The sequence below is a fragment of the Trichoderma reesei genome (genome assembly GCF_000167675.1).
Source record: "Trichoderma reesei QM6a unplaced genomic scaffold TRIREscaffold_2, whole genome shotgun sequence".
Lineage (NCBI taxonomy): Eukaryota > Fungi > Ascomycota > Sordariomycetes > Hypocreales > Hypocreaceae > Trichoderma > Trichoderma reesei.
Window position 1 is genome coordinate 751407 of NW_006711149.1, and position 25589 is coordinate 776995.

Below are 25589 nucleotides of genomic sequence, written 5' to 3' on the forward strand. Positions count from 1 at the left end.
CTTTTGCGATTTCTCTGTTCTCTGCCCGATCTGTTCCATCCTGACGAGCTTCTCGGGAAGATGGAAGCCGTTGAGCCGCCATGATGAAACCAACAACTTCCGTCCCCGCGATCCGAACCCTCACGAAATCCGCACTCGCACGAACCGCCCGGCCTGTCTTTGCGCGCAGCTTTGCGGCTCCGACCGGCCTGGGAACCACGGCGACGCCAAAGGCGAAACGGAGGAGCGTGACGCCGTTCAACGATACCGGCTTTGTGCCATGGAGCGAGCTGTCCGGCGCTGAAAAGGCGGCGAGGGCGACGCAGCAGTCTTACAACTTTGGCATGGTGATTGTCGGCCTCGTCTGTACGGTACGTCTGAAGGTGGTGGATTGGATCAGTATGTGGCTGCAGGGCTGATTGTTTGATGAATAGGGAGGCGTTGCGTACTTTTTGTGGACTGACGTCTTCTCTCCCGAGAGCAAGACGAATCAGTTCAACAGAGCTGTCAACATGATCAAGAAGGACTACAGATGCCTCGAGCTTCTTGGTGATGCCAACAAGATACAGGCCCATGGAGACGAGACGTTTAACAAGTGGAGGAGGGCACGACCCATCACGTAGGCGATTTCGAGTATACCCTAACCGGCACGACGTTCCACTTACCCGGCTTCCACAGGTCTACTGAAACGATGGACGCTCAGGGCAACCAGCATCTCAAGATGCACTTCTACGTAAGTCTTTCCGAGCCGTGGCCTTGGCATATACATACTTATATTTCTCAGGTTGAGGGTCCATTGGCGAACGGAGTGGTGCAATGCCACATGGTCAAGCATCCCGGTCAGAGCGATTACGAGTACAAATACCTGTTTGTGGACGTAAAGGGCCACGAGAGGATTTACCTGGAGAATGCAGACACGGCCGCCGCACGGTCAGGGAAGAAGCCTGTGACCTTTTTCGGCGTGAAATGGGGATGATGGGTGTTCTGGGCTGTACTTGGTAGCCTCTTATGCGACGTTTTCGCGAATTGGTGGATGAAGTGGTGGAAGACGGTCGAACATATCGTTACGCCGGTAAAAGATGATTGATGCATACAATCGGAAGATGAAGCAGCGTTTTCCCGTCGTATTGAGCAACTGACTTATGCTGTCTGAAGAAAAAAAAGGGGAGCAAACAGAACTTGGTGGCAACTGGGCAGCTGACACAGCTGCTGCCGTCCTTACAGATAGCTCACGCATTAACGATGAGTTGGTGAAAGTCAACTTACACAGAATCGTACTTCAACACTACAAGCTGTATTGGCTCTATTTGTATCTTTTGATGGTAGTCAAAGCATATAGACCAAATACGAAGCCGACCGCGGATGTAAAGCAATGTGGCGGACCACAAAGTTCACAGGAACAAGGGCAAGAATCGTGTGATCATGGACACTCTGTATATCAAGTCATGTCAAAGACGAATTTGGTCAATACGCTCATGATGATACGCTCGGCATCGTGCCCACTTGGAGTGTTGCTCAACCCCATCTCACCAAATCAACCCAAGACTATGACTTACAAGGCATCGTAGCATCGACCAAACCCCACCAAAAGGATCAGTGACGAATCACGCAGAACCAGCAAAGGATCGCGTGCGATGGCGCTGCGCCAGCCGAGCCGTGAAATAAGCTGCCAAAAGTGTGACAAGCCATCACGGCGTTGAACCCGTACCACAGGTATTTATAATCGAGCTCCTTCGCGCATCTGCTTAAAGGCCACTGCTGTCTTACACCCTCAAAACTCATCTTGGTCGGATAACGCCTGTCTTCAACCTTTTGTATAGTCTGTTCATATCTTTCATTTGCCTTGATTATCTTGTCTTTAGCGATCTTGATGAGCTCCTCAACGCCCCAGGCGGGGTTAACAAATGCCGCCTCCGTCTCCGCCTCAGACGGCGTCATCTCCTGGACTACTTCTAATGGCAAAGACGAAGCAAAATACCAAAACATAGTCTTTGTCCTCGATCTCTCAAAATCTCGCAGCCCCAAACCGGGCTACATAATAGCGCTCCTGGTGGAAGACGCCCAGAATACAAAGAATCCCTTCCGGCTGCTCCTCCTGTCAGCGGATGCCGTCCCCAATGACCTCCGGCCGTACCACCTCAGAGGCCTGCCTGACCACCTACGACCTGTAAAGGGGAAACAAGACGTTGACATCGTCGTGTCGACAAAATCAGGTGTTGGTTTGTCGCTGAAATTCTGGGAGGATGTGCTGCGGCCTCTTTGGGATGTGATTGAGGAACACTCTCCTGAAGAACCAAGCCGAGAATCACCAAACATCCTCATCACTCAAAATGCCGACAGTGTCCGGAATTTTGCGCGAAGAATCGGCGGCTCTGATGGCAGCAATCAATTCAGGACAATTGTCCTCTTGAGCGGAGACGGCGGCATCGTAGATCTCATCAACAGCGTCCCCCACGACGCCTCGTCCTCCTCGTCTGAGCAGCGACAACTACTCCTAGCTCTTCTCCCCCTGGGCACAGGCAACGCCCTCTTCCACTCCCTCCACAAGCCCCTCTGGGCATCCGAGGGCGGCAGCAAGACGGAAGATGCGTTGCCCCTGGTGCTGGGTCTCAGAACGCTCTTCAACGGCGTGTCCGCAAACCTGCCTCTCTTCCGCGCATCCTTCTCCCCCGGATCCCGCATCGTAAAGTTCACCCCTACGACCACAGAGGAATCCCTAGCAAACGACGACAACGCCAAGGACGACAATGACGCCAGCAAAGCCCTGCACCTCACCAAACAGGAAACCCAAGTCTCGCATCTCTTCGGCGCAGTGGTCGCAAGCTACGGCTTCCACTCCAGCATCGTCTACGAGAGCGACACCCCCGAGTACCGCGTCCACGGCGACAAGCGCTTCGGCATGGTCGCCCAAGAGCTCCTCCGCGAATCCCACCCTTACAGCGCACAGGTCTCAGTTCGCTACCCCTCTGCTGCGAAATGGGAGAGGTTCGACGGCGTCGAGCACGCGTATGTCCTCGTGACGCCGCTCTCCAACTTGGAGCGCACGTTTACGATTTCGCCCGCGAGCAAGCCGTTGGATGGCAAGCTCCGGCTGGTGCACTTTGGCCCCGTGGGAGGGGAGAGGACGCTGGAGTTGATGATGAAGGCGTATGATGGGGGGAAGCATGTTGGTGCCAAGTGGGATGATGGGCACGAGCTGCGGTACGAGGAGGTGGATGAGTTGAGGGTCACAGTCTTTGAAGACGACGAGAGGTGGCGCAAGGTTTGTATAGATGGGACGATTGTGGACATTCCAAAGGGGGGGGAGTTGGCTGTTCGAAAGGAGGAGGAGAGCGGATTCAAGATTCTAGTTGATCAACGGGTGCTGCCGAGCAAGTTGGAGTAATACGTTCGGAGATTGATAGAGATTTTGGAATACAGCAGGTTCAGTTAGCCGTTGGAATAGATGAGGGTATATGGTTTGATATGCAGTTCCCCCCCTTTTCACCATGTCTTCACAGACCTTTTATAGACCTTCTAACAAGTTCTTGACCCTCTTCTCGACAATGCGTGAGAATCCTTCCACGCCATCCTTGAGCTCAGTCAATGCTCCCCCTTTCAGCCGATAGACGATTCTTCTCCGCTTCGCTTCCTCCTCCTCGTCGTCATCTTCGTCGTCGTCATCGCCGTCATCCTCTACTTGTCCTTCAATGGCCCCTCGCATGAACCACCTGTCGTGACTCACAAGCACCACGGCGCCCTCCCATTCGTTCAGTGCCTCCCGTAGAGCCGTCACCGTCTCATAGTCGAGATGCGTGGTGACTTCATCGAGGATCAGACACTGCGGATGTTTCCAGAACAGCCTCGCCAGCTGGCACCGCACCAGTTGACCACCAGAAAGCTTGGAAATGGGAACGTCCGATGCGAGCCGGCCAGGCAGTCCCAGGGTCCCCAATAAACCACGTATCTCACCTTCATTCAGTGCCCCCTCCACCTCCTTTGTAAACAGGGCCAGTGAAGTAATGCCCTGCTCGGAACGGCCAATGTTCTTGAGCTCTTCTACTGCATGCTGCGAGTAGTATCCCATCCTTAGACGAGGATGCGTCGTCAGAGTACCAGATGTCGGCGCGGACTCTCCGACGAGCAGCTTGATGAGCGTCGATTTGCCCGCCCCGTTCAAACCCAGAATGCCGATCCGGTCGCCCATCCCAACAGTAAGCGTAACATCCTGCAGAATCAGGGGCGCCTTGGGAGAGTACCGATACGAAGCCTTCTCCAGTGAAATGAGCGACCCTGGAAACCTCAGCTCAGGCGGTTCTGGCAGTGAAATCACAACGGGTCTCTGCTCGGGCGGAATATCAATTCCCTCGCGACTCGTCAGGAAAAAGCCCACGAGATCCCGATTCAGCTTGAAGCGGGTGCCCTTGGCGCTGACCTGCATGCCCCAGCGGTCGTCGAGCTTCTTTTGCCGGGACTTGGCTTGTCGGATCTTATTCTGGTCGTCATTTGCCTTGCCGGCTTTGAGGTTCTGAGCTATAGTCTTTTCGATGTGAGCTCTTTGTTTGTCTTGGGCTTCTTTCATCTTGGTGAGCCATTGACGACGTTCGGATTGGGAGCGTTCGTAGGTCTGGATGTCGCCGTGGAAGTACGTGAGCTGCTTGTCCTTGAGAATGATGAGATCAGTGCAGAGGGAGATAAAGTCGCGGTCGTGAGAGACGAGGATCAGTGTAGGGGGCTTCTCTTTGTCGGCTAACGAGAGGAGATATCGCTGCAGCCAGACGATTCCCAGTAAATCTAGAAAGTTGGTCGGTTCGTCGAGGATCATGATATCAGCCTCTTGAAGCAGAGCCGAGGCCAGTGCAGTCCGCATGTGCCAGCCACCGGAGAGGCTGGACAGAGGCTTCTCCCAGTATGCCTCTGTAAAACCAAGACCTGTGAGAATGTTCCGAGCTTGTATTTCGATCTGAGCGAGCCGTGACGGTTCGATCTGGCTTTGCAGATCTGCGAGCATGTCGGCTGCCTCCTGGGTCTCTGCTTGGAGGGCTTCGGCGGAGACTTCATCGTCTGGTTGATCTAGTCTGTATACAAATTGCCATCAGAATCTCGAGATGGGTGAGCGACTATTATTCTTGTCAAACTTACAGGGCTTGCGAATCTGCAACAATCTTTTCAAAGGCCACCAGAGCTTTCCTGGCCTGAAGTCCCCGGGCACCGCTTCGAAGTCTGGCCTCTTTGTCGACGAGAAAGAGGCGTTGCTGAAGCTTTCCGTGCTTCAGGTTTCTCAGAGCTCGAACAGGGGCGTAGGGATCCGAAGCGTTGACAGCTTCTGAGAGAACTAGGATCTGTCAGCAAGACCCTTTCAGCAGAGGCGAGTTGAAGCGATTTACCTTTGATTTCCTGCTCAACCACGCTCCGTGCCGTGGCACGCTCAATGACCTCCTGCAGTACACTGCCTTTGCCACTGCTCTCCTCTGTCGTCCTATCGTCCTCGGACTCGGTAAGCTTCGTCTGCTGCAGCAGCGCAATCCTAGAGTCTTCTGGGATTCCTGGGATGAGCTTCTGCGCGATAGCCTTGAGCAGCGCTACATTCAAAGTCGGATTCACACCCAGTCAGTCTCGCCGCAATCCAATCGGAAAAGGGAAAAAAATCAAAAAAAAAGTGTAACAATGCTCTTCTCGACAGTCATGTGCAGGGGTCGCGGCTCCTTACTCGACTTTCCCGTGCCATTCCGCCCAACAAGGGCATACCGCTGACCCTCCTTCAGCCGCAGTTTGGCATTCGAAAGAATCTCCAAGCCATCTGATTTCGCTTTGCCTTTTGATTTGCTAGATGACTTTTCGGATTTGGACGCCTTCTCGCCAGAAGTGACGACGATGTTGAGGCCATCAATGTCGAGCTATGTTCCTCAACTCTTTGTTTCAGCCATTGTGGAAATAGAGGATCGTAGGAATAATTGAGGGTTGGACTTGACGAACTTCGCGGTAGTTGGAGCTATCAATGTTGAAACGAGTCTGCTTTGCCGTGCAGAGAATCGTGGCCACGGACTCGGCTGCCATTGAAGTCATTCTGGCGATGAGAGTTGGAACGATTCGTGATGGGGACAAGGCGCTGGGCGAATGTGATGTGAAAAGAGACCGATTGGGTGGTGATGATAATGATGCCACTAAGCCAATACGGTTCGAGTTATATCTGCAAGAGCTTGAACCCAAAGGGGGCATCAACTGGCCCTTTATGCCAGACAGTCTTAGCCTTGCAAAGGTGGAAGAAGAATCCCAATCTCGAGATGATGTAACCGAAAAGCCTCCCACGGCAAGTTCCCAGATCCAGAATGCCCCTCATTCCAGGTACACTTGACTCTCTCTCCAGCAGCCAGGCACTGGCTCTCAAAGTGAGGCCCCATCTGGCCAGCTCAGATCCAAGGCGCCACTGCAAGTCATTGAACCAACCAAACCGAATTGCACTGTCAATTCAGAGCAATGGTTGTGTCGGCCAGTGACTCACACTAGCCATGCAAGAACGTTCTAGTGCCGCTGTTCCGAAGCCACAGAGCGGGAGAGGCTGCGACAGCCTTTGGTCGAACGTTCTTATATGGATGACTCTGCAATGACTCCTCGCCGCTCAAGATGCAAGACCTGCAGCATGATAAACTCGCCTTTCCTCTCAATGAAGAATGCCCAAAGCCATGCAGCACCTACCTGCAGAGGTACAGTGAGATATGTACCCGAACCCACCTCTCCCTCCCCCTGATACGGAGAGCTTGCCACGCCACCACCCACCACCACACACCTTCCCTCCCGACTCTGCACCCAGTACCACAGCAAGTTCGAAGCAAGCCTTCCTTCCCATCGACGCTGCCGGCGGGCTTGTGCTCGTAGGTCGAAGTGACCTTCCAGCAAATTCAAAAGACACCTTGAAGCAAGCCTCTCGACTAGCCCTCCATGTACCTTCTACCCCCCCCTCCCCCTCTGGCCCCAAGCACACAACCGCCTCCCATCTGCACATCTCCCCCTCGCACCTCTCTCTCCCCACCTGTCCTCATAGCACAGCACAGTGCATCCTCCCCACGCAGGCGAACAAGTCCCATACTGTGCCTCCACGCCCTGCATCTTCCCTAATCAGCAAGTGACAACCAATCAATACGCAAGTAAAACACCCAAGACAAGCAAAACCAGAAAAAGAAGAATGCGGAGGTGGCTGTGTGAGCTGCATCTCACATCTCCAAAAATCTGCACAGCTTCCCCTGCGTTCGGCGTGGCGGTTGGTGTTTTCGTGTTCCCACCCTGGTCGCTGGCTCGCCCCCTATTTTTTTCTTCCCCACGATCTTCGCGCGCGCCCGGATCTGCTGCAGCCACATCTGCATCTGTGCGTGCGCGCTCGTGGGAATACGAAGGGACATGGATCGTCTTCAGTATGATATCATATCGAGTTCTCTATTTCGACGACAGATCTCGGCGACATGTGAGGCACAGAGATGACGACACATTGGGTGCTCTATTAGGTAGGTGACTAGTCAGTCAGAACTGGTGCTTCACAACAAAACCACGAGCGAAACAGACAATAAAGGGGACTGCATAGATGGAATACAAAGGAAATACTCTCCTTGGGAGAAAAAAACTACTACTACCAGACCCAAGTAAATAAAGAGCAGAGTATATGAGCAATAGGGGTATGGGCATTTCAAGCAACTCTCACCAGCGCAGTCACACATATTTCGAAAGCCTTGTTTCCTCTGTTCACCAGACTATATTAACCCTCCTGAACACAATACCACAAAAAAATGTCGCAACTCCAGAAAAGTGTAAATGGAGATTGCAACAACTATCGAAGGGGAATCATCGCACTTTTGAAAACAAGATTAGAAAAACCACAAGATGCATTATGACAAGAAAATAAAAAAGGAGATGAACCCGAGGAAGATGCCCCCTGAAAAAAAGACAAACCACAAAATTCTCCCCTTTCTCCAGAACGCGGAAATAGAAAAAAGACAGCCCACCCCGTATGTTTGACGCTATTCGTAAGACTCGTAACCTCGTGGCTGCGCTGAGCTCAGCAAGGGGACTTTTGACGGTCCCTTTGGCTACCCGACGTATTGATACCACGTCTCTACTCTTGTCACGAAACATTTACAGAAGAGCAATGACACCAGCGGCGAGCAGCAGCAGGGCGCTGGCACTGGTGGTGGCAGCACCGCTGATGGTGGAAGGCTGGGGAGGCTGAGGAGCGCCGGTGCCGACGGAGGCAACAGGGGGGATGGGCGTGTTGCTCTGGTGAGGCTTGCTGGGGACGGCAGCAGTGATGGTGCTGTTGTGGCCGGCCCAGGCGCTGGTGAAGCCGGCGCTGGTGGCGGGAGCAGCCGTCGTCTCCTCGACCTCGGTGGTGGTAGCAGCCTCCGTGGTGGTGGGAGCAGCGGTCGTCGTAGGAGCAGCCGTGGTGGTGGGAGCCTCCGTGGTGCTGGTCGTGGTGGCGGCAGCAGTCGTGGTGACGGCAGTCGTGCTGGTGCTGGTCGGGGCGCTCGAGGTGCTGGTCGAGGTGGGAGTGGCGCTCTCGAGGCCACCGACTACACTATAAGCAGCGGCGCAAGCAGCGAGGTCCATGTTCTCCGGGCAGCACCAGGTCTTGAGGGCGTGGTCGTGGGTGCAGTAGTAGCCGGCGTCGCAGGAGTCTAACAGAGCAAGCACTGGTCAGTCATCGTACATGGCACAACATCGCGCGTCCCGGGGCTTCACATACTGCCAGAGCCGTCAGCGCAGCAGTTCTGGTTCGCGCCAGGGTTGTAGCAGTGCGTCTCCTTGCCGCTGGAAGGGCACTCGGCATAGCCGCTACCGCAGGCCTCGGAGCAGGTGCTGCCGTCGTTGCACTGGGACAGCTCGGGCTGGTAGCCGTTGGTGTTGCGGCGCGCGAGGCTCTGGCCCAGGACGGGCATCATGGCCAGGCGGTAGGGCTTGGGCTCGGCGGCGACATGGGCGGCGCAGGCCAGGAGGGCAACAGAGGCGGTGGTCTTGAAGAGCATCTTGACGGATTTTGTTTTGTCGCGTTGTGCGTCTGTGTGTTGATTATTATCGCGAGAGTGCGTGCGAGGTGCGGAAAAGGAGGGCAAGAGCTGCGCAAAGGCAAGGCGATCTCGATAAAGAGCGGAACAAGTATTGAAGAATACTCTTGGGAATTACGATGGTTCAAGGAGCGTTGAGGGAAGAAGCTGCAAGAGACGACGCGAAGGACGGGGACGGGAAGAGAAGAGAAGAAAAAGCTTTTCGAGATGCGGAGGGAAGCGAGAGACAAACAAGGGCAGCAGGGGGGGATCCCTGGGCGGCGCAAACAGGCCAATTGCCGCCAAGCTGCTGGCCAGGGGACCGCGGTCAGGTCGCATCTGTTAGGCACGGGGAGCGGTCTGTGCTGCCTGGGCCTAGCGGGCTCGACATGGAGCCCCCCCGGCGACTCCTTTTCTGCTTGTCTGGCTCTCTAATCGCTCATTTCCCAGGGGGAGAAGCCAAGCAAAGGAATAGGTAAGGTAGGCTTAGGAACAAGCACAAAAGGCGACGCTGCAGACACGGGCAAAGACGCAGACGAAACGAGACGAAACGAGGCAAGGCTACCTGAGGCATTGTATTGTGATTTCGTCTACTATTTTCATCCTCGGTTACTGCGATTCTCGACCTGCTCGACCTGCATACTAAGGAGTTGATACCTTGTGCTCTCCGCCACGGAAGACCGCAGAAAAAGAGGGCATCACCAACTCTCGACTCGTCCGCACTTACTCGCGCCTCAATCCGCCCGTCGCCGCTCAGCTCCTCCAGCCCCGTCACCAACACCCTTGTAGTACATAAATCAACAGACCCAAGGCTAAAAAGGTCCAGCAGAACCCCTGCCCACCCATGCCCGAATCTGCAAGGTCCCAGGCACAAGAGTCAAGCCACCCCAAGCCGCCTCAACCCGCTCCAGACTCAGCAAGCGCCAGCGCAAATGGACGCAACGGATTGGTCTGCTTGGCCCTTGGCTGCTAATTTCCCGCCCTGGCCTTGTGAGACTCCACCTCTGGATGGGCTCAAGACGGGCTGACTGACTCTCTCACTCACTCACTCACTCTCTCTCTCTCTCTCTCTCACCCTCTGTCTCTGTCTTGCTCGACTCTCAAGCTCCTCTTTGTGGGCTTCTCTCTCTGGAGCAAGCGGATGCAGTAGTACTGGAAAGGGGGCGCTCTCTGGCGCGTGCGTTGCTCGACTTGTCGGTGACGAAAGGCCTCTTTGCTTCTTCGAGTGCTTCTCGCAGCCGTCGAGATCGCGGTGATGAGACACCCTCGAGGGTTGCTTAAGCGACATCGGTCATTTTGCGGAGAACTGCCGAGTCGGGGCATTCGCCTTTCTCTTTGCTCATTCTGCTTGTCCAAGCATCACCTCGCACAATCCAGGGCAAACGACATTGGATCCCGGTGTCTCATTTATCCGGAGCCCATCGTCCGCGCTGCTTGCCCGTTTCCATCGTCCATTGTCATGGCGCCCGGCTCGTGGTTTCACCAGCGTCAACGGGGGAGCCGCCCGTGAACCTAAACGCCTCATCCATGTCATGCACGACGAGCAGAGGAAAAATAAGGTTGTTTGCTCCCACGAGGTATGTAATAGTATTACTCGTAGTAGCGATTGTGAGGAAAAGAATCATCTCTCGTGGCCGCTGCCGAAAGACTCGTCATACGTCTTGCAGGGCTGTCGTCCGGTGAAGATTCCAGATCAGCGCCACATCCGACATTACATTGCCGCATCTCGCTCTCATCACACCAAACTCATGCTTGCTTCCCATCCGCTTCACGTGTTGTCTCACTATGCCCAATACATACATTACCCCAGTCAGTCAATCTCTGACAAAGCACGCGTGCCCAGACCAGGGAGAGAGAAAAGAAGAAGCTCGTTTGAGAAGTCTGAAGGGAATACATATGGTACAAACTATGAAGGGAGCCTATATTCGCATGTCACATGCGATATAGATGAGCCTTTAATACCCTATACTTAGCCTTGAGGCACAAGAAGCAGCGTTACATGACAGACGGCGCATTCCTCATCTCACGGACACGTGGTCATCCATCGGGTTGCTATCCCAAAGCACGGAGGAACCAACGTGGTGTTTGGAATGTGATATGGGAGGACACGCCTTGAAGCACCAACTGCTACGTCACTTAATCCTCTGCTTGTACTTGTAAGCTTCTTTGCTACAGCACTCGCAGCACAGGGCTGACGGTTTGCGCCATCAAAGTCTCAGTTATCGATCTCGGCCATTGTAAGAGATCGGCCAAAGCATCCATGATACCGAGCTGATACATATTTCAATCCTTCTTTTTCCAGCCTCTCACCGTCAACTCGAGTCACGCCTGTCGCATGCCTCACAATCCTACATCATCATTACGGCATCTGCTCAGAAACAGCGATTGAGATGCTAGTCCGCAGATGCTGATCCTGTTGAGCCATACTAATACAGCCTCAACCGAATCCCTTCTACTGCGCTGTTTGCACAAAAGTAGCAGTATCAAGACCTCCTCATCTAGAGATGTCTTCGAATCATGCAAGTTTTGATTGCTTTGAGGGGGCACAACCATACCTGGTGTTCACCAAAGCTTTAAGCAGTTACTACATTTCCAGCAAGAGGCCTAGGCAGGGCACTATCAGACATGTCCCGTCTTTGACCCCTAACAAGAGGACAGCTGCCTTCAGAAGCTTGTGGCAAACAATGGACAAGTTCAATAATTTTAGACACAGATAACAATATCAACGGAACCTACATTTGCTTCGTTAGCATCCCTCTCTACAGGCCTGAAAACACAAAGCCAATCTATCCAATGCCAGTCATCTCGCCGCTGTTACTGCCGTTATATCAACTCCGAAATGTTTGCAATATGACACACGATCTTGCCTCAAATTCCGTCGTGAGAGGCGTCTGGGCTTCGACGGATCCTCTTTCTCGAATGTCGATTCAGATCCTCTCCAATAAAAATGTCGCCACGCCCTATACGGTTGAGAATACTACCAAGTTCGGCCTCTACGCTGTGGAGACGACGCTGGTTGAGGCGGACGAGATCGCTGGTCGACCGGACGTCCTCCTCGAGATAGCTTACTCGTTCCGCCAAGGAATCGATCAGGCGTGTAAAGTCGGCATTTTGGCTTTGTATTTGCCCCGTCAGAAAGTCGAGTCGCCTCGAAAGGTCGGAACGCAGTCCCTCATTCAAGGCTTGGAGGTGCAACGCCCGAGTTTCTGCAAGCGCTCGCATGGAGTCGACCTGACCCGTCAGCGATCGGAGACGGGTATCGGACCTGGCTAGCACAACGTCAAACCGAGCTCGTTGAGCGTCGACTTCATCGGTCAATGTCCGGTGCCGTTGTGACTGAATGTCCGTACGGCTCTCTATCAAGGATCGCAGACGAGCATCCGTGGAAGCGCGGGACGATTCCATTTGCTCAGCCACGGTGTCAATGCGCCGACTCAGTTCCTCGAACCGGTCGAGGCCTGTTTGGTGTTGGTCGGCGTGGAAACGAGGCGAATTGGCTTGGCTATCGAGGCGAGGACGCTGTCTCGGGCCTGGTTCTGGGTTACCGTTTGTAATGCCATACGGAGAAGGAAGGATGACAATGAAGGTCGATAGCACTTACGCGATGCAGTGGGATGCGAAGCAGGACGTTTCCGCGACGAGGCATAGTCGGGCGGGTTAGCATCTGGAAACTGGGTTGGTGTAGTAGGGAAACCGCCTTTCACATTGTAAAGTGTCGAGATCATGAGGCAGGACAGAATTGAATGCATGCCGTTGGCATCCTCGAAGGCTTTGCACATGTCCTCCAGCACGGTCAAGTTCGTCTTGGTGGTGGAAGCCGTAGCGGCCGTCGCCAGATAAAGTGGGAGATCCAATGTTGGGAGGTTGGCCAAGTTCGAGAAGAACTTCCAAGTTGATGGTCTCGTTGGAATCGGGGTACACGCCGTCCAGTTTCTTGGTTGGGGAGACGAAGGTCGGGGGTGACTTGAAGTCGAAATGCAGGACATGAGTGTGGCCTCCTTGGACAGGGTCGGAAATCGGGTGCAGCGAAAGATGCTGAACCTTGTCCGAGAAGATTAAGATAAAGATGGCTTTCTCGAGATTGTTAATGGTCGAAGAGGACCTTGTCCGTAATCTAAACGCACCGCTTCTGCTTGTTGGGTGCCATTGAACGTCGAGGAGGACTCTCTTGGGACAGCCAGGCAAGTTGAATTGGACCTTCGCCGCGCGAATGTCAGGATCAGCCCTATTGAGCTGGACTTGATGTGGACTGGGCTGAGAGTCGCTGGAGATAGGTGATATGGTATGTGGCGGTCCTCGTCTATCACGCTGCTCACGTTGGTGAGCTGAGGGTGGCTGACTGGCTCCATGGCTGTCGGTTTGACATGATGCACTGGGTAATGGCAAAGAGGAGAGCTTTGAATCAGATATCCTCGAGCGGCCTTGCTCAAAGCTTGAAGGATAATGTTCTCATCACTTGGCTTCATAATTTGTCACTGTTTCTCCGTAGAACAACGACCTTACTCTTGAGATCAGTGTGTTGAGAACAGTGGATCGGATGGAGTTCAACGCACGCGTCACCTGTAGGCCAACATCCCAAAACAGGCTCAATGTATTCCACAATGAAAATGAAACAACGCAATAAGCAGTGTGTCAACTAGCAGATGCTTCAAGTGCCCCGAAGTAGAAGTTTAGCATCACTCGTGCGCAGTCATGGGCCATTCAGTCTTGGCATCACAACAAGAAGAAGACCTTGTGAATGTGCTGCTTGTGATGTGCGTGAAGAAGCCGTTCTCTCATCAAGATCTCACTTGTACCATCGCCATCCGCATCAAATTTTCATCTGCAAGTCAGTCAACAAGCCAAGATTCTAGGTATCAAGCCACTTTATTGCATTAATGATACAATCCTAATCTTACACCTTTCTCCTTCGCCCATGGCTCTGAGACGTCCCATATTATTACATTTGCTCCCACAACATAACAAGCCTCCAAGCGTTAACAGCCGGGGCTCTGTGATAAGAAAACCTTCCAAAGACAGATTAACAGAACAGAACTCGGATCCTTTGAGCTTCGGGCGGCCTGTATAGACACCACCCCAGTCCCCTGCCAAGGCCCGTCAAGCCTTCTCACAGACGGCTTCGGACTTGCAGGCGACTCTCATCCCTTTGCCCCGCGAGGATCGGCGTCAGTGGTATCCTACTCGCCCTCTTCGCCTCCCAGCTTGGCGATCCATTTGTTCATGTGCGAGTACTTCTCTTCAAACGTGCGCTGCAGCCTCTCGCCGGCCGCCCACATCGGATCGCCCTTCTTCCAGTACGTAAAGCAGTTTTCAAAAATCTGCCGCACGTCGCCAAGGAACTGTTCCTCGGTCGCGTACTCCTTCTGATCCATCTTCATCTTCACTGTGCTGAGGTCCATTGGTCTCTTGACCTTTTCAAAGTAGTCCGGCACGCCGTCTTCCGCGGGGTCGACTGGCGATCGAAAAGGGCCAACGAGCCGCGTCCAGAAGCCTATGTTGAGTCAGTTGACTGATGTACAGGGGATAAAGGCAAAGAGCATCGGGGAGCTTACCGGGCCCAGAGAGCATCCTGTTCAGCAGATCGGCACAAAAGTCTAGCTTCTGCTGAGTTGAAAAGGTCCTACCCTCCAACATGGCTGCGCTCGAGCGTCGCTTCTGTGGTTTGAATGGCGGGGAAGAGCCAGGCTTGCGGTGCGACTTGCGGGCCGAGCTCGGTTCGCTTGCAAAGCCAATGGATCGTCTATTCTTCTTTGCGCCCAGGGCTTCTTCGTCAGGCTGCTCGTCTAGGTAATGGACATTCTTCCTTGGCCCTGCCGAAAGAGAGTCAGGAGTCGACCTGATAGCACTTGAAGGGAGCCCAGGGGCGGCGGCCCCAGTGACAGTTCCAGGTGCAGTAGGAGCCGGAGCTGGGAGTATAGTCGTCTCAAAAGAGCTCATCGTCACCACGAGTTCGCTGAGCACCTCCTGCGGTAGAGACTTGGCAAACTCCGCCCGTGCGTCTGAAGACCTCATGTACTCAGCAGCCCAAGACAGCAAGAGGACTCTAATAGACGATCCCTCGGGCGTGTCTCGCCAGACCTGGATGAGAAGCGGCGTCGCTGGGATCCGGCCCGTGGTTCGTCGGCACTCCACCATGGCCTCTAGTGTATGCTCGCATAGCCCCTTGATGCCGAGTTTGTGACCCAGGTTCCAGAGACCAACCAGGCATTCGTAGGAAGTGACGCTGGAGTTTTCGCCATTGATCTTGCCGGTGTAAAGGAAGCTTTGTACGAGGCCAAATACTTCGGTCGTGCTATCTGGGAGTTTCACAATATGCTCCAGAGCCTTTTCTGTGACATTTTCCTCGAAATACTTGCGGTAGAATTCGGAGCGGTCACAGAGGAAGTCCTTCTGGAGGCCAAAGGGCTCCTCATCGGGCCCTACTAGGACGATGACGAAGATGGGATGCGGTTGACTTGACAGATTGTGTTAGCACCTTGAAGATGGTGTTGGGTTTGTCGTGTATCAACCTACGCCCATGAGAATGGTTTCCTCTCTTTCTTCTCCGATGCGGTTCCGTTTGCGGCGCCGTTTGTCGCGGCATTGGGAGTGCCTTCTGGGGCGGCGACGTCTTGAGAGGGGGCTTCAGAAGTCATTGTGAATTATTGCCTGGATGAAGGTCTGTCAGCACTTGACCGTGTCTCAAAGGAGTGATCAGATTGGATGGCATGATGTGCAATTGGCCAGGAGTGGCTGGTACATGGAGATGCAAACGGGCGAATCATCTCTCATGAATGACGGGATTGATCATGCCATTGACGATGCTGCCATGTCAAAGCGATGAGAGTATCCCAAATATATGAGTTTCCTCAGGCTTTTAAGTGCGACAGGGTCTGTAGCCAGAGAACAGATGAAAGACCAGGATAATGTGACGATTGGCAAACTCACCCGTCAAAAGCAATCTCGTAAGAGGTTCTTTCTTTCTTATCGATTCCGGACCTCTGAATTGCGCGGCAATTGATGCAGAAGAACTCAAACGACACGCAGATTCAATCTTGCATGTCGGAAGAAGAAGAATTGATTCAGTGGAGGTGCAATTTGTCGTTCAAAGTTTGACAGTCGTGAGTCTTGGCTTTTTCCGGCGGACTGAGGAAATTGGCAGGTTCAGACGACGAGGCGACTTTCCCGAGCTGAAGCATCAGCTTTGTGGCGCGTTTGTGGCTTGATGTTGTGTGTTCTGGCTTATGTAAGAGCTGTATTAGGAGGGAGCAACTACTTACCCTGTATATCTGTATCTCGTTTTCATGGAGGTCCAAAACGTCATCTTACTCCGAGGCTGAAATTGCTGTCTATCCAGTATTTTCAAAGAATTATCTGATCAAGAGTGAGTCCTGGGGTAGATTTAAATTGACTTGTAAAAATCGGGGCTGATGTTTTGTACAATTTGCCGTCAAACGTTGCGCCAGTCTTGATGGTGATAAGTCGCCGTCCCTCACAACACTCCAGTTCAAACCCTGCTGTGCCCCCAACTCATGTTTATATCCCATCCCACAACAATGTCATGCTCACAGAGCAAAAAAATGCACTCAACTCTCTGTTATTTGCTGATTCACAATTGGGTTTTGTCAGTATGTATGACACTCGTTCAACTGATCATGTCATGTCACCCCTGAACTTGAAGATCATAGGAACTTTACGATATCATGATCACTTTCAAGCTTGATGGGCAAGTGAGTGATACAACAGATATCTCATCAAGCTCTCTTGAACAGACTCATGTTGCCCTTCCAGAACACACAGCCTAACAAACCCATCATGTAGAAAGAAGCCCAAAGAATCATGATTCATACCCACCCATGAAAGCCAAAGTGAAACTCAAGAGAACCAAAACATCCTACATTCAGAACATAGAACCGACTCGGTACTCAGAAACAGCTCCCAAGCTCTCATAAGCTCCACCATTCCGCGCCATCTGCCAGTCCGACTGCCACTCCACCTAACCGCCAAACCCCTGGCCTGCCTACAGCTGCCACCACCCGCCAGCCAGCCCCAAACCACGGCACAAGATATATATACCAAAAGTCCAGAACTGTTCACCGGAAGGCGGACAGCTGGCCGGTAAGTATAGCGGTATATCGTAATCTTCGATCCGAGGCTGGTGGCCGGTGAAGGACGTTGATTCGACAACCGCTGCTGTCCGTCTTTTTGCTCTTGTTGGCATGGTATTTCCCCCTTCTATTCCACCACCTTCCTTTACTATTGCATAGTACCTTTACTATTGCATAGTACCTTTACTATTGCATAGTACCTTTACTATTGCATAGTAAAGGTTCATTTTATCTACTTTCGATGGAAACGATCCATGATTTGCGAATCACCATTCCAACCTTGCAGACTCTAGTGTGATGGCAATCTGTCATATAATCAGTGCTGATATCTAAGCTCATAATGGAAGCACCTGATTCTCGCCTTATGAGAATTCTCGCCGCGGCCTGATTCGTTCTGCTCGGTCATCATGAGAAGGCCGTGGCAAGCAGAATCTTCTCCATGATTCAACATATGACAGATGTATGTATGCCTGGCTTAACCGGCTCATCTGCGCCGTCATCTCGCTTACCATGTTCAGCTTGGGCATGCGTGTTGCTGTTGCCTAGGAACTTCATGCTCCTCATATCCTACGGCGGGAATAGGGGCGACGTGGGCGTCCCGGCCGTCTTGCGTAAGATGTAATCCGAGTCGGGCATTGAATTGCTCGAGCATGTGAAGCATTTTAAGTAATAATCTTCAGGCATTGACCCCTACAAAATTAAAGAAACATGCTTAATGTTTACTTCATGTGCTACTTGGATGGAAAAAGGTCAAGTTCATCACTGTATCCATCTTATCCATCTTTACAGGTAAAGATGCCTATGACTGTCGTCAAAAGAACGGCCTCTGATCCAACAAACAGGCGACTAATCTCCAAGTAAAAAGCCCCAAGCTTGAGAGCCATTGTCAAGAGCAAGCGACTGTGGCTAGCACAAGATGTTAATTCAGCAAGATACACACCGAGTGAAAGAATAATAGGCTAAATTCATGTTGTAGAGAGTAGCTCTCACGTTTCAGATAGGACAGGACCTCCAGCCCATCAAGGCCATATTGTCAGCAGCGAGAAATGTGCTTGGCAAACTGGTAGGCACAAAGCTACTGGCATGACAAATAACCGCTTGCTATGGTATCTCATCTTCTGCCGACGATCATCGTCGTCAGGTGACGAAGTATCATGACGATGAATATACCTAACTAACGGGCATACACAATTGATTGAGATGGGATCCAGGTCTGTCCCGAGCGTGTACTCGAACAATATAGCTCTGAGAGCAAGCCCGTGACAGAATACCCCAGAGACTATGAGCTCCCTACACCTACTACCTAGTACTCCTCACAAGATAATGTTGAGGAACATGTTGGGATAGTTCTCCAATTACTGTGCACCTCGGAGTCAAAGCTCCCATACCTCGCGTTATTGCTCGGACACGGAGGCTGGGTGTCTACTTGTAGATAATCCATGTACCCGGGTAATAACAATGTCATCTAGTCAATCGAGTGCGATCCTCACGGATAGCCCAGTTATCCTGTCAAGCTCACTAGAGCAGTAGTACCAAGAAATAGCCATGAACAAGGTCGAATAAAGGCTATAGCAGTCCCGTACTATAGGAGTTTCTCGCCGAAGAGACTAAATCAGGAAGCACTCCTCGTTTCCTGAAACCACGCGACCAACGCCCCATGAATCAATATATCCAAGCGGCCCATCTTCCTCCTCTAGTATTCATCCATATAGTCAAGCCTTGGAGCAATGCCGGCAGTTACTTGGGCCAAACCAGACCGACCCGGGAGCAGATAACACCACAGGTGTGCACAGACATACTACCACATGGAGCACGGAACAGGCATACTCTATCCTAATCTATCGGGATCGAGAGTCGTCCTCCCGTCATCGGAAAAATAGCAATCTCTTTGGTGAATATCGCCTGACTGGCACCTCCCGCTCGCCGTTGATAGCACGCATTATCCGGCCCAAGATGCCTATTCTCCCATACGAAGGGACACAAAAAGCCCAACAACTGATTACTGCGGCTAAAGCAGAGCCAAAGTCATCACAATTTAGCCGGCACATGGTTCTCCATGAGCCTCACCCAACGGAATCACGTCTCACCGGTCAAGAGCACGACCCATGATTCCGAAAGGCGACGTCCAGCGTCGCCATCGTCTATCGGTGCCAATAGACGTTGGCTTGCCCACACCACAAATGCAACGACCATGTAACCAACCCCAGACTCTCTTGGTCTTGAAGTTGGTGCCATTGCGCCTATCGCAAACCTGTGGCTAATAGCGGACCAATGGCGATCTCCGTGGGACTATCCGTGCTTGAGTTCACCCTCTCCCCCTTTGGCCCAGGCCAATGCTGCAACCCCACGGATGCGGAAGATGCGCATCCGAATGCAGGCTCCCGTCGTAGACTGCATGATTATGGGGAATGTACAAGCATGTACAGAATGTACAAGCATACAAGATCCCTGGCTTTGGCTGAGAATATGTTGCAGCTTGGCTTTGACCTGTGTCGTTTGTACAGTCTCCGTACGTCGTACCACTCAATGGTGCTATCAAAGGTCCATTCTCGGACCATCGGAACCACTGCGGCCAGCTGAACGATGGCTATTGGCGGACGATGTGAGCAGTCAATGCAGGCGGTGCTCTATATCAATCGCCGCAATGTATCGCGGATCGAGACGTCGAACAATGGGGCCTCATCAATCCAATCGGGGCGTTCCGACAGTGGCGTATTTCACCCATGTTTTCGGATGTAGGTTGGGTGCTGTCAGTCTTGTTTGGGCAACGACAAAAGGGCCAATTGAAACGCTGCAAGGATCAAGTATGCCCGCGAACGTCCGAGAGGGAAGAAGCGTTCCGAAGAATGACGATGCTACGTAACTTGCCTGTTGACGTCCAGCACTCACGGCACTCGCTAGACAAGCTTCACATGCCTGAACCTCTGCACCGTAAGACGTGCAACGCCAGCCTCATCAGCCATAATACCAGTCTGCTGCTTGTCTCCCCGTGCTTAGTCGCCAGAGGTCTGTTATCTCCGCAGCACACTTGTGAGTGCTAGCCGTCGATCTGGCATGGGGGACCACGTTGACGGTTGTGTGGACGGGATGCGCCGTGTTATTAGAGACAAGCATGGGGAAATTCGGCGCAACTTTGCAGTCCCTATCTCACTCAGCACTTGGTAACTCTGATAACGGGCGAGCAACGGGGAATGCCCTTCCGCACTTCCCTCATTGGTGTTCGGGAGACAGCTTGGTGATTTGGATGTGCTAATCAGCTGCGTCATATATTGGGCCAAGTCGTCAACAATGGACTTGATCGTGCCATGAATCAGTCTGTACTCGTAAGCTTTTCGATTGCCAGGGCAATGATTAAATCATCAAGACCTAATGCAATGCCACAAACAGGCCAGCAGGTTTCAGGCGTAATCGTATTATTGTCGGCCGCTGCTGTGTGTACGAGTACTACTAGTAGTACTCCGTATCGTCTGGACCTTTGCCCCCATGCTCATGCTCCAGTGCTCGTAGGGGTTGTATCGGCCAGATTGCGCACGGTGGTCGTGAGCGCTTTTTGTCCCTCTCGAACCATCACCCCATGCAGACCCCAGAAGCTCACAGACTCCACAAAGAGGCTTGAACGTCTCAGCTTGGGGTCAGCCAAGACACCACGGCCTTGGAACAGCTCAATGCGCTGCTTAGCGAGGTTTGTGTGTTGGGCGCGAGTAAGGACGCACACAGCAGAGCTCGAGGATTGCGTCCAGAAGCCAGCTAGAACCCGTCTCTCGGATGCCCTTCTGCAGCACTGACTTCATCCTGCTTGCGCCCGCTCTGCGTTGTCTGCATTCGCCACAGTCGATGATGACATGGCCGCGGCCAGTTCGAGCCGAGTCCACACTTGTGCATAAGGCACAAGGAGAAATAAGGCTGCCTGCTGCTCCCTCCCCCTGCTCCGTGAAGCCTAAAGAAAAAAAAATTAAAGTGGGCGCAATAAACGCCAAAGAAAAGAAACGAGGAAAAATGGTTGCTTGGGGCGGGAGAGAGAAAAAAAAATGTTGAAGAGGCGTGTCTCTACAAAAACGTGGAGTCAGATCGGGGGATTTCCAGCCATGTACTCTTTCCCCACAGGTACAAGGCAGCCTCTTTGAGGGCCTACCGGGTGTGGATCGTCAAAATTTCTCAACCGGCGTGTTTTCTGGCGTGGGATGAGAAGAGAAGAGGAGAGAAAGGCGAGATAACGGTGGGGGTGGGAGCGCTTCCGTTTCGCCATGATGCAATTAGGAGAATTTTTCTTTGCCTGTGACTCGGCTTCCAGAAGCATGTGGGCAAATGCATGGACCAGAAGCACCGGAGGCATTCGAGCTGGTGAGGGAGCTCTGGAACTCCGAATTCCGTGTCAGCTTGGGTGGTTGATATTGGCGACCTCGCTCTGCTCTGCCCAGGCTGGCATGGAGCGTTGCCGTACAACTGGCCGTGACAATGCAGGGTTGGAGATGGAGCGAAAAGCCCCAGGATCGAAGAGACGTGCTGTTGTCACTGGGTAGACAATGAAGAGCCTCTCTGCTCTTGGCGATTTCAAGCCAGGAACGCACAAGAGATCCGAGGCATCGTGGCTTGACGGTGTCGGCCGTGACAGCTCGAAAGGGACTGAAGGTGGCGAAACGTCAAAAGAGTCGAGAACAGAGTGTGGCCGAAATAGGACCAGCGGCCATCAAGGTAGGTCAGGCACGGGAACGGGGTTCGTAGGAGCTACGAGCTGTCTCCGAGCCGAAGCTGGGGACGCTTGCAGCACGTGCAGCTGGGCCTTGATCGTCCTGAGCCTGTGATTACTCGTTAGTTGTATATCTTTCTTGATACTCCAAATGCTTGCCAGTGATGCTTCATCGTTGAGTTCCATTGTCCGTTGGCGAGCAGACAGTCTGTAGAGAGAAGAAGAAAAGAAGAGCAAGGTAACATGGGGGGAAGGCATCAAAGTTACCAGGTACCTAGTGCCTGCTAGTGCTCCCGCTGGCCGTCGCAGCTGCCTCAGGCACGCCCAAGACATCCATCGCAACCCGCGTCTACATACTACTATGGTACATACCTACCTACTTACGTAGAATCAACCTGCAATCCAGCTTGATCCCAAATTGACTCCAATTGACCTCGTCCAATGCCTCGCCGCGCCTGCCTAGCCTGCAACCGCTACCTCCCGCGCTCCTCCTACACAGGCCACCAATGGTCCAAGGGCGTCGGCCTGTCCCGTTGCTTCCACTGCGTCCAGGGCTTCCCAGACCTCCCCGTCGAGGAGTCGGACGCGGGCAGATACAACTCCTCCAGCGACGCCAGGCTCTCGTACTACGCGCTCAGGAACCCCATTGCCGAAGGATCCTTTCGACTGGTGGCCAAGGGGAGCTACACGTCCGGTCCTCGCCGGAAACAGGCCTGCGTGGCCAAGTGGTTCAAGGCGGGAGCCGTCTTCTCGGACGACTACTTCAAGTACGACATAGTGGCCGTTGACAAGGCGCTCGAAATTGTAAACCGGTTCAATCAGCTGGGCGTCATCGACAAGGACGTCAAGATCAATGTACCCTGCGTGTGGACGTTCAACGACGACTGCGAGGAGGAGTGGGTAGGCCAGAAGGCGCTCGTCGAGCCCTACATCCAAAACTACCAAAAGTTCAACAGCAACACCGGCTGGAACAACGAGTCCACAGCCTGGGGCAAGGCGATGCAGGCCCTCAGCCACTTCAGCTACCACGCAACCGGTGGCTTCTACGTCCTCTGCGACCTCCAAGGTGGTGTCTACCAACACGAAATCGTCCTCTCCGATCCAGTCATCCTGTCCCGACGCCGAGAGTTTGGTGTCACGGACCTAGGGCCCGACGGGATTGACTCCTTCTTCAGCAACCACGAGTGCAGCGATTTTTGTCATGATTATTGGACTCGGCCTGCAGATCCTGTGCAGGTCTTCCGGCCGGCGCCACGGACATTGATGATGAACCGCCATGTGCCTACAGAACCTTCACGGCCTTTGGACACGTTGTTCTGGGGCGATGAATGAATCCCACCGTCCACCAGACCCCGCAAAACTTGGGGAATGGGTCCGAGGACTTGCTGCAGAAGGGACATTGGGGACACAGCACGCTGGCGGAGCCTTGTCCAGCCCAGATTGATAAGGGAGATGCTCGACAAAACGCAATGGGAGATGATGCTGAGCCTACGCTGCAGCATCTATTCCAAGAGCAGATAATGCCATTGGTACAGCTCGTATTGAGACAGCTGAGATGTGATATCAAACTCGTGAATATACAAACCCAATGGTCCAATGCCTCTAACCGTAAACAGCTTCCCGGCCGGTGCGCCACTCGGTCTGGAGCGCCAGCAAAACTCTTCCCCTTCAACTTAGGCCTGTCTCAAAAAAGTCATGACACGGCCGCCCGGTGGAGAAGCGGCTCCATTTCACACACTCTCTCTCTCTGTGCTCCCAAGCCGGGAATATCTCCTTGCCAGCGTGTGCGCGCACGGCGAAAAGGTCCTTTCGGCGTTTTGCCGGCGCTTAAGCCAACCCCCGGTTTATTCCCAGCTCAGCCCAAGCGCAGGTGAAATCCGTCCGTCAGTCCATCGTCTCGTTGTTACTTCGGTCGCCCTCCCCGGCCTCGTCGACGTCGTCTTCAAAGTAGTACTCCTGGATCCCGTCGTCGGGCTCCTGCTCGTCCTCGCTTAGACCCGCGTCCTTGCCCAGGATCAGGTCCTCGCTGCCTTGCCACTGTGACGGCGGCGGCGGCAATGCGTCCTCGTCCTCGTCTGCCCAGCCGTAGTCCTCGTCGTCTTCGCTGTCCGGCACCTCAAGCTCCGTCTGCCCCAGTTTCCGCTTTGGTCGCCGTGCCACGACCGCCACCTCCATGCCCGGATCGCTGGCATCGTAGTGGACACTCGATATACCGGCCTATCCAAGTCGAGGTTAGCATGGCCAAATGCCGACGCTTGGAAGGGTGTATGCCGGCCAATCGATGTAACCTACAGCTTCGACTTTGAACGCGGATACGTAGTCGACGGCGTCCTGGACGGCTCTACCATCAATTTTTTGGACGCCTGCCAGGAAGACGCTTGACGACTTGTTGCCATGCCACGCCCAGTCCCGAAACAGTACTAGCCTTGTTGATACGCCTTGCTCCCAGAGCGTGGTGTTGATGGACGGGATCAGCGTGGCCCTCTGCTCGCTTCTCATCTTGGTTGCGCATTGCGACAATAAGACGACGGCGCAATCCTTAGTTGCGGCAAGCTTTTGCAGAGTGGTCATGATGAACTGTAGGCCTTGCAGGCGTTTTGAAGACGCAGTAGGACCTAGGAAGCACGCGATGAGAGGACAGTTAGAACAGGGTTGAAGCTCGTTCCAGGTTCACACACACCCTTTGCTTGCTTGGGGTTCCCTTTCCCTTCGAGAGATCTCGGCAAAAAGGAATTGATCAAAGCTGTCGGGGAGCTTATAACGATGAGCGAGGCATTCGGAGGAATAGACGTCGTCGTTGGTCGTGTGATGAAGGCCAGCAGATGCGGCAACGTCATGCAAGAGTAGTGAACCAGCTTGCTTGGGTCTACATCTTGAATCTCCCCCGAGCCCGCCAAGACCCGCGAATCTCGAACGCTTTTCAGCACGCTTGCTAGTCTCTGTGATTGTAGGTTCTGAAAGCAGTCTGCGTTGTGAGGGTTCCGCATTAGTGACCGAAGTAATGGTGGTGAGAAAAGCCTGTGAAGTCGTCAAACCGACCTACCCAGACCACGCCGTTACCATCACTCAGGGCATTGGCGGCCAGTTGAATCCTTCATCTCTCATCAGCATCCAATACGTCATCCCCCCCAGAAACAGCATCCCATCCATCTCTTACCCGAGGGCAGTCTTGCCGCAGCCAGGGGGTCCCCAGATCTCAGTCACCTGGCCTCGCTTGACGCCGCCCTTGACCGCGGCATCCTGTGAATCCGCCGCGTCCCCCAGCAGTGCACGATCAAGAGCGTCAAGTCCCGTTGAGATGTGAGTTGCCGGGCTAGCCTTTAGCTCTTCCCAGGCCTGTGAAGCCGGCACCGTTGGAAGGCGATCTGAGAGAAAGCATCAAGGTCAGCCCTCCTCCTATTTTACCCTGACGAGGCTGCTGATGAAGGGGATTGAAAGCACCCACGCGTTGATTCCGATGTGTCAAAACTGGCAATGTCGTAGCCATGGATGGCATGGTAATCCATGATCCATAGCGTTGCCCCTGCGGGTGGCCGAGGCTACCAAGAAGGCCGTGTGATATGGTTGACGTGTTGAGGCTGCGAGTTGCAGCGCGCGCGGTAAATCGCGAAGGCACGTGACATTGAGTCGCCGGATCGGAGTCTCCGAAACTGACGATTTAAGACACACTTTCCACCTCTATCACCTACAAAGAACTACAGAATTGCCAGTTTCTTAACCCAAACTTTCATTCTACAGGAAACATGATGCTCTCATTGTCATTGCAACCAGCATCACACTCTACACATGTGCAAAGTTTCGTGATAACCTCATTACTACCCCTCGGTC

At 53.2% G+C, this 25589-nt stretch overlaps 9 protein-coding genes across 9 annotated transcripts; 4 read left to right on the plus strand and 5 right to left on the minus strand.

Annotated features, from left to right (window-relative positions):
- Positions 1–83: 83 nt before the first annotated feature.
- On the plus strand, positions 84–955 carry TRIREDRAFT_55067 (uncharacterized protein; the record flags this gene model as incomplete). Its single annotated transcript, XM_006962063.1, has 4 exons — positions 84–350; positions 414–598; positions 658–712; positions 764–955. 4 exons carry the CDS (start codon positions 84–86, stop codon positions 953–955), a joined length of 699 nt encoding a protein of 232 aa, XP_006962125.1.
- Positions 956–1849: 894 nt separating this feature from the next.
- On the plus strand, positions 1850–3442 carry TRIREDRAFT_120113 (uncharacterized protein; the record flags this gene model as incomplete). Its single annotated transcript, XM_006962064.1, has 1 exon — positions 1850–3442. One exon carries the CDS (start codon positions 1850–1852, stop codon positions 3362–3364), a length of 1515 nt encoding a protein of 504 aa, XP_006962126.1. The 3' UTR covers positions 3365–3442.
- Positions 3443–3484: 42 nt separating this feature from the next.
- TRIREDRAFT_120114 (uncharacterized protein) lies at positions 3485–6024 on the minus strand (the record flags this gene model as incomplete). Its single annotated transcript, XM_006962268.1, has 5 exons — positions 3485–5036; positions 5101–5293; positions 5346–5540; positions 5669–5855; positions 5935–6024. The coding sequence occupies 5 exons, from the start codon at positions 6022–6024 to the stop codon at positions 3485–3487; spliced, it is 2217 nt and encodes a 738-aa protein (XP_006962330.1).
- A 2058-nt stretch (positions 6025–8082) lies between these two features.
- On the minus strand, positions 8083–9095 carry TRIREDRAFT_21468 (uncharacterized protein; the record flags this gene model as incomplete). Its single annotated transcript, XM_006961920.1, has 2 exons — positions 8690–9095; positions 8083–8621 (listed from the first exon to the last, which is right to left on the minus strand). Exons 1-2 carry the CDS (start codon positions 8967–8969, stop codon positions 8083–8085), a joined length of 819 nt encoding a protein of 272 aa, XP_006961982.1. The 5' UTR covers positions 8970–9095.
- Positions 9096–11855: 2760 nt separating this feature from the next.
- Positions 11856–13353, minus strand: TRIREDRAFT_103651 (uncharacterized protein; the record flags this gene model as incomplete). Its single annotated transcript, XM_006962269.1, has 4 exons — positions 11856–12523; positions 12589–12651; positions 12692–13251; positions 13304–13353. 4 exons carry the CDS (start codon positions 13351–13353, stop codon positions 11856–11858), a joined length of 1341 nt encoding a protein of 446 aa, XP_006962331.1.
- Positions 13354–13836: 483 nt separating this feature from the next.
- On the minus strand, positions 13837–15622 carry TRIREDRAFT_74765 (uncharacterized protein; the record flags this gene model as incomplete). Its single annotated transcript, XM_006962270.1, has 3 exons — positions 13837–14478; positions 14540–15441; positions 15501–15622. The coding sequence occupies 3 exons, from the start codon at positions 15620–15622 to the stop codon at positions 14165–14167; spliced, it is 1338 nt and encodes a 445-aa protein (XP_006962332.1). The 3' UTR covers positions 13837–14164.
- A 924-nt stretch (positions 15623–16546) lies between these two features.
- TRIREDRAFT_103653 (uncharacterized protein) lies at positions 16547–17293 on the plus strand (the record flags this gene model as incomplete). Its single annotated transcript, XM_006962065.1, has 4 exons — positions 16547–16594; positions 16655–16696; positions 16902–17084; positions 17291–17293. The coding sequence occupies 4 exons, from the start codon at positions 16547–16549 to the stop codon at positions 17291–17293; spliced, it is 276 nt and encodes a 91-aa protein (XP_006962127.1).
- Positions 17294–22202: 4909 nt separating this feature from the next.
- On the plus strand, positions 22203–23093 carry TRIREDRAFT_55422 (uncharacterized protein; the record flags this gene model as incomplete). The annotated part of the gene is made up of 1 exon (XM_006962066.1): positions 22203–23093. The coding sequence occupies one exon, from the start codon at positions 22203–22205 to the stop codon at positions 23091–23093; it is 891 nt and encodes a 296-aa protein (XP_006962128.1).
- Positions 23094–23645: 552 nt separating this feature from the next.
- Positions 23646–25267, minus strand: TRIREDRAFT_103655 (uncharacterized protein; the record flags this gene model as incomplete). The annotated part of the gene is made up of 5 exons (XM_006962271.1): positions 23646–23978; positions 24054–24338; positions 24440–24698; positions 24919–25126; positions 25207–25267. 5 exons carry the CDS (start codon positions 25265–25267, stop codon positions 23646–23648), a joined length of 1146 nt encoding a protein of 381 aa, XP_006962333.1.
- Positions 25268–25589: the final 322 nt, after the last annotated feature.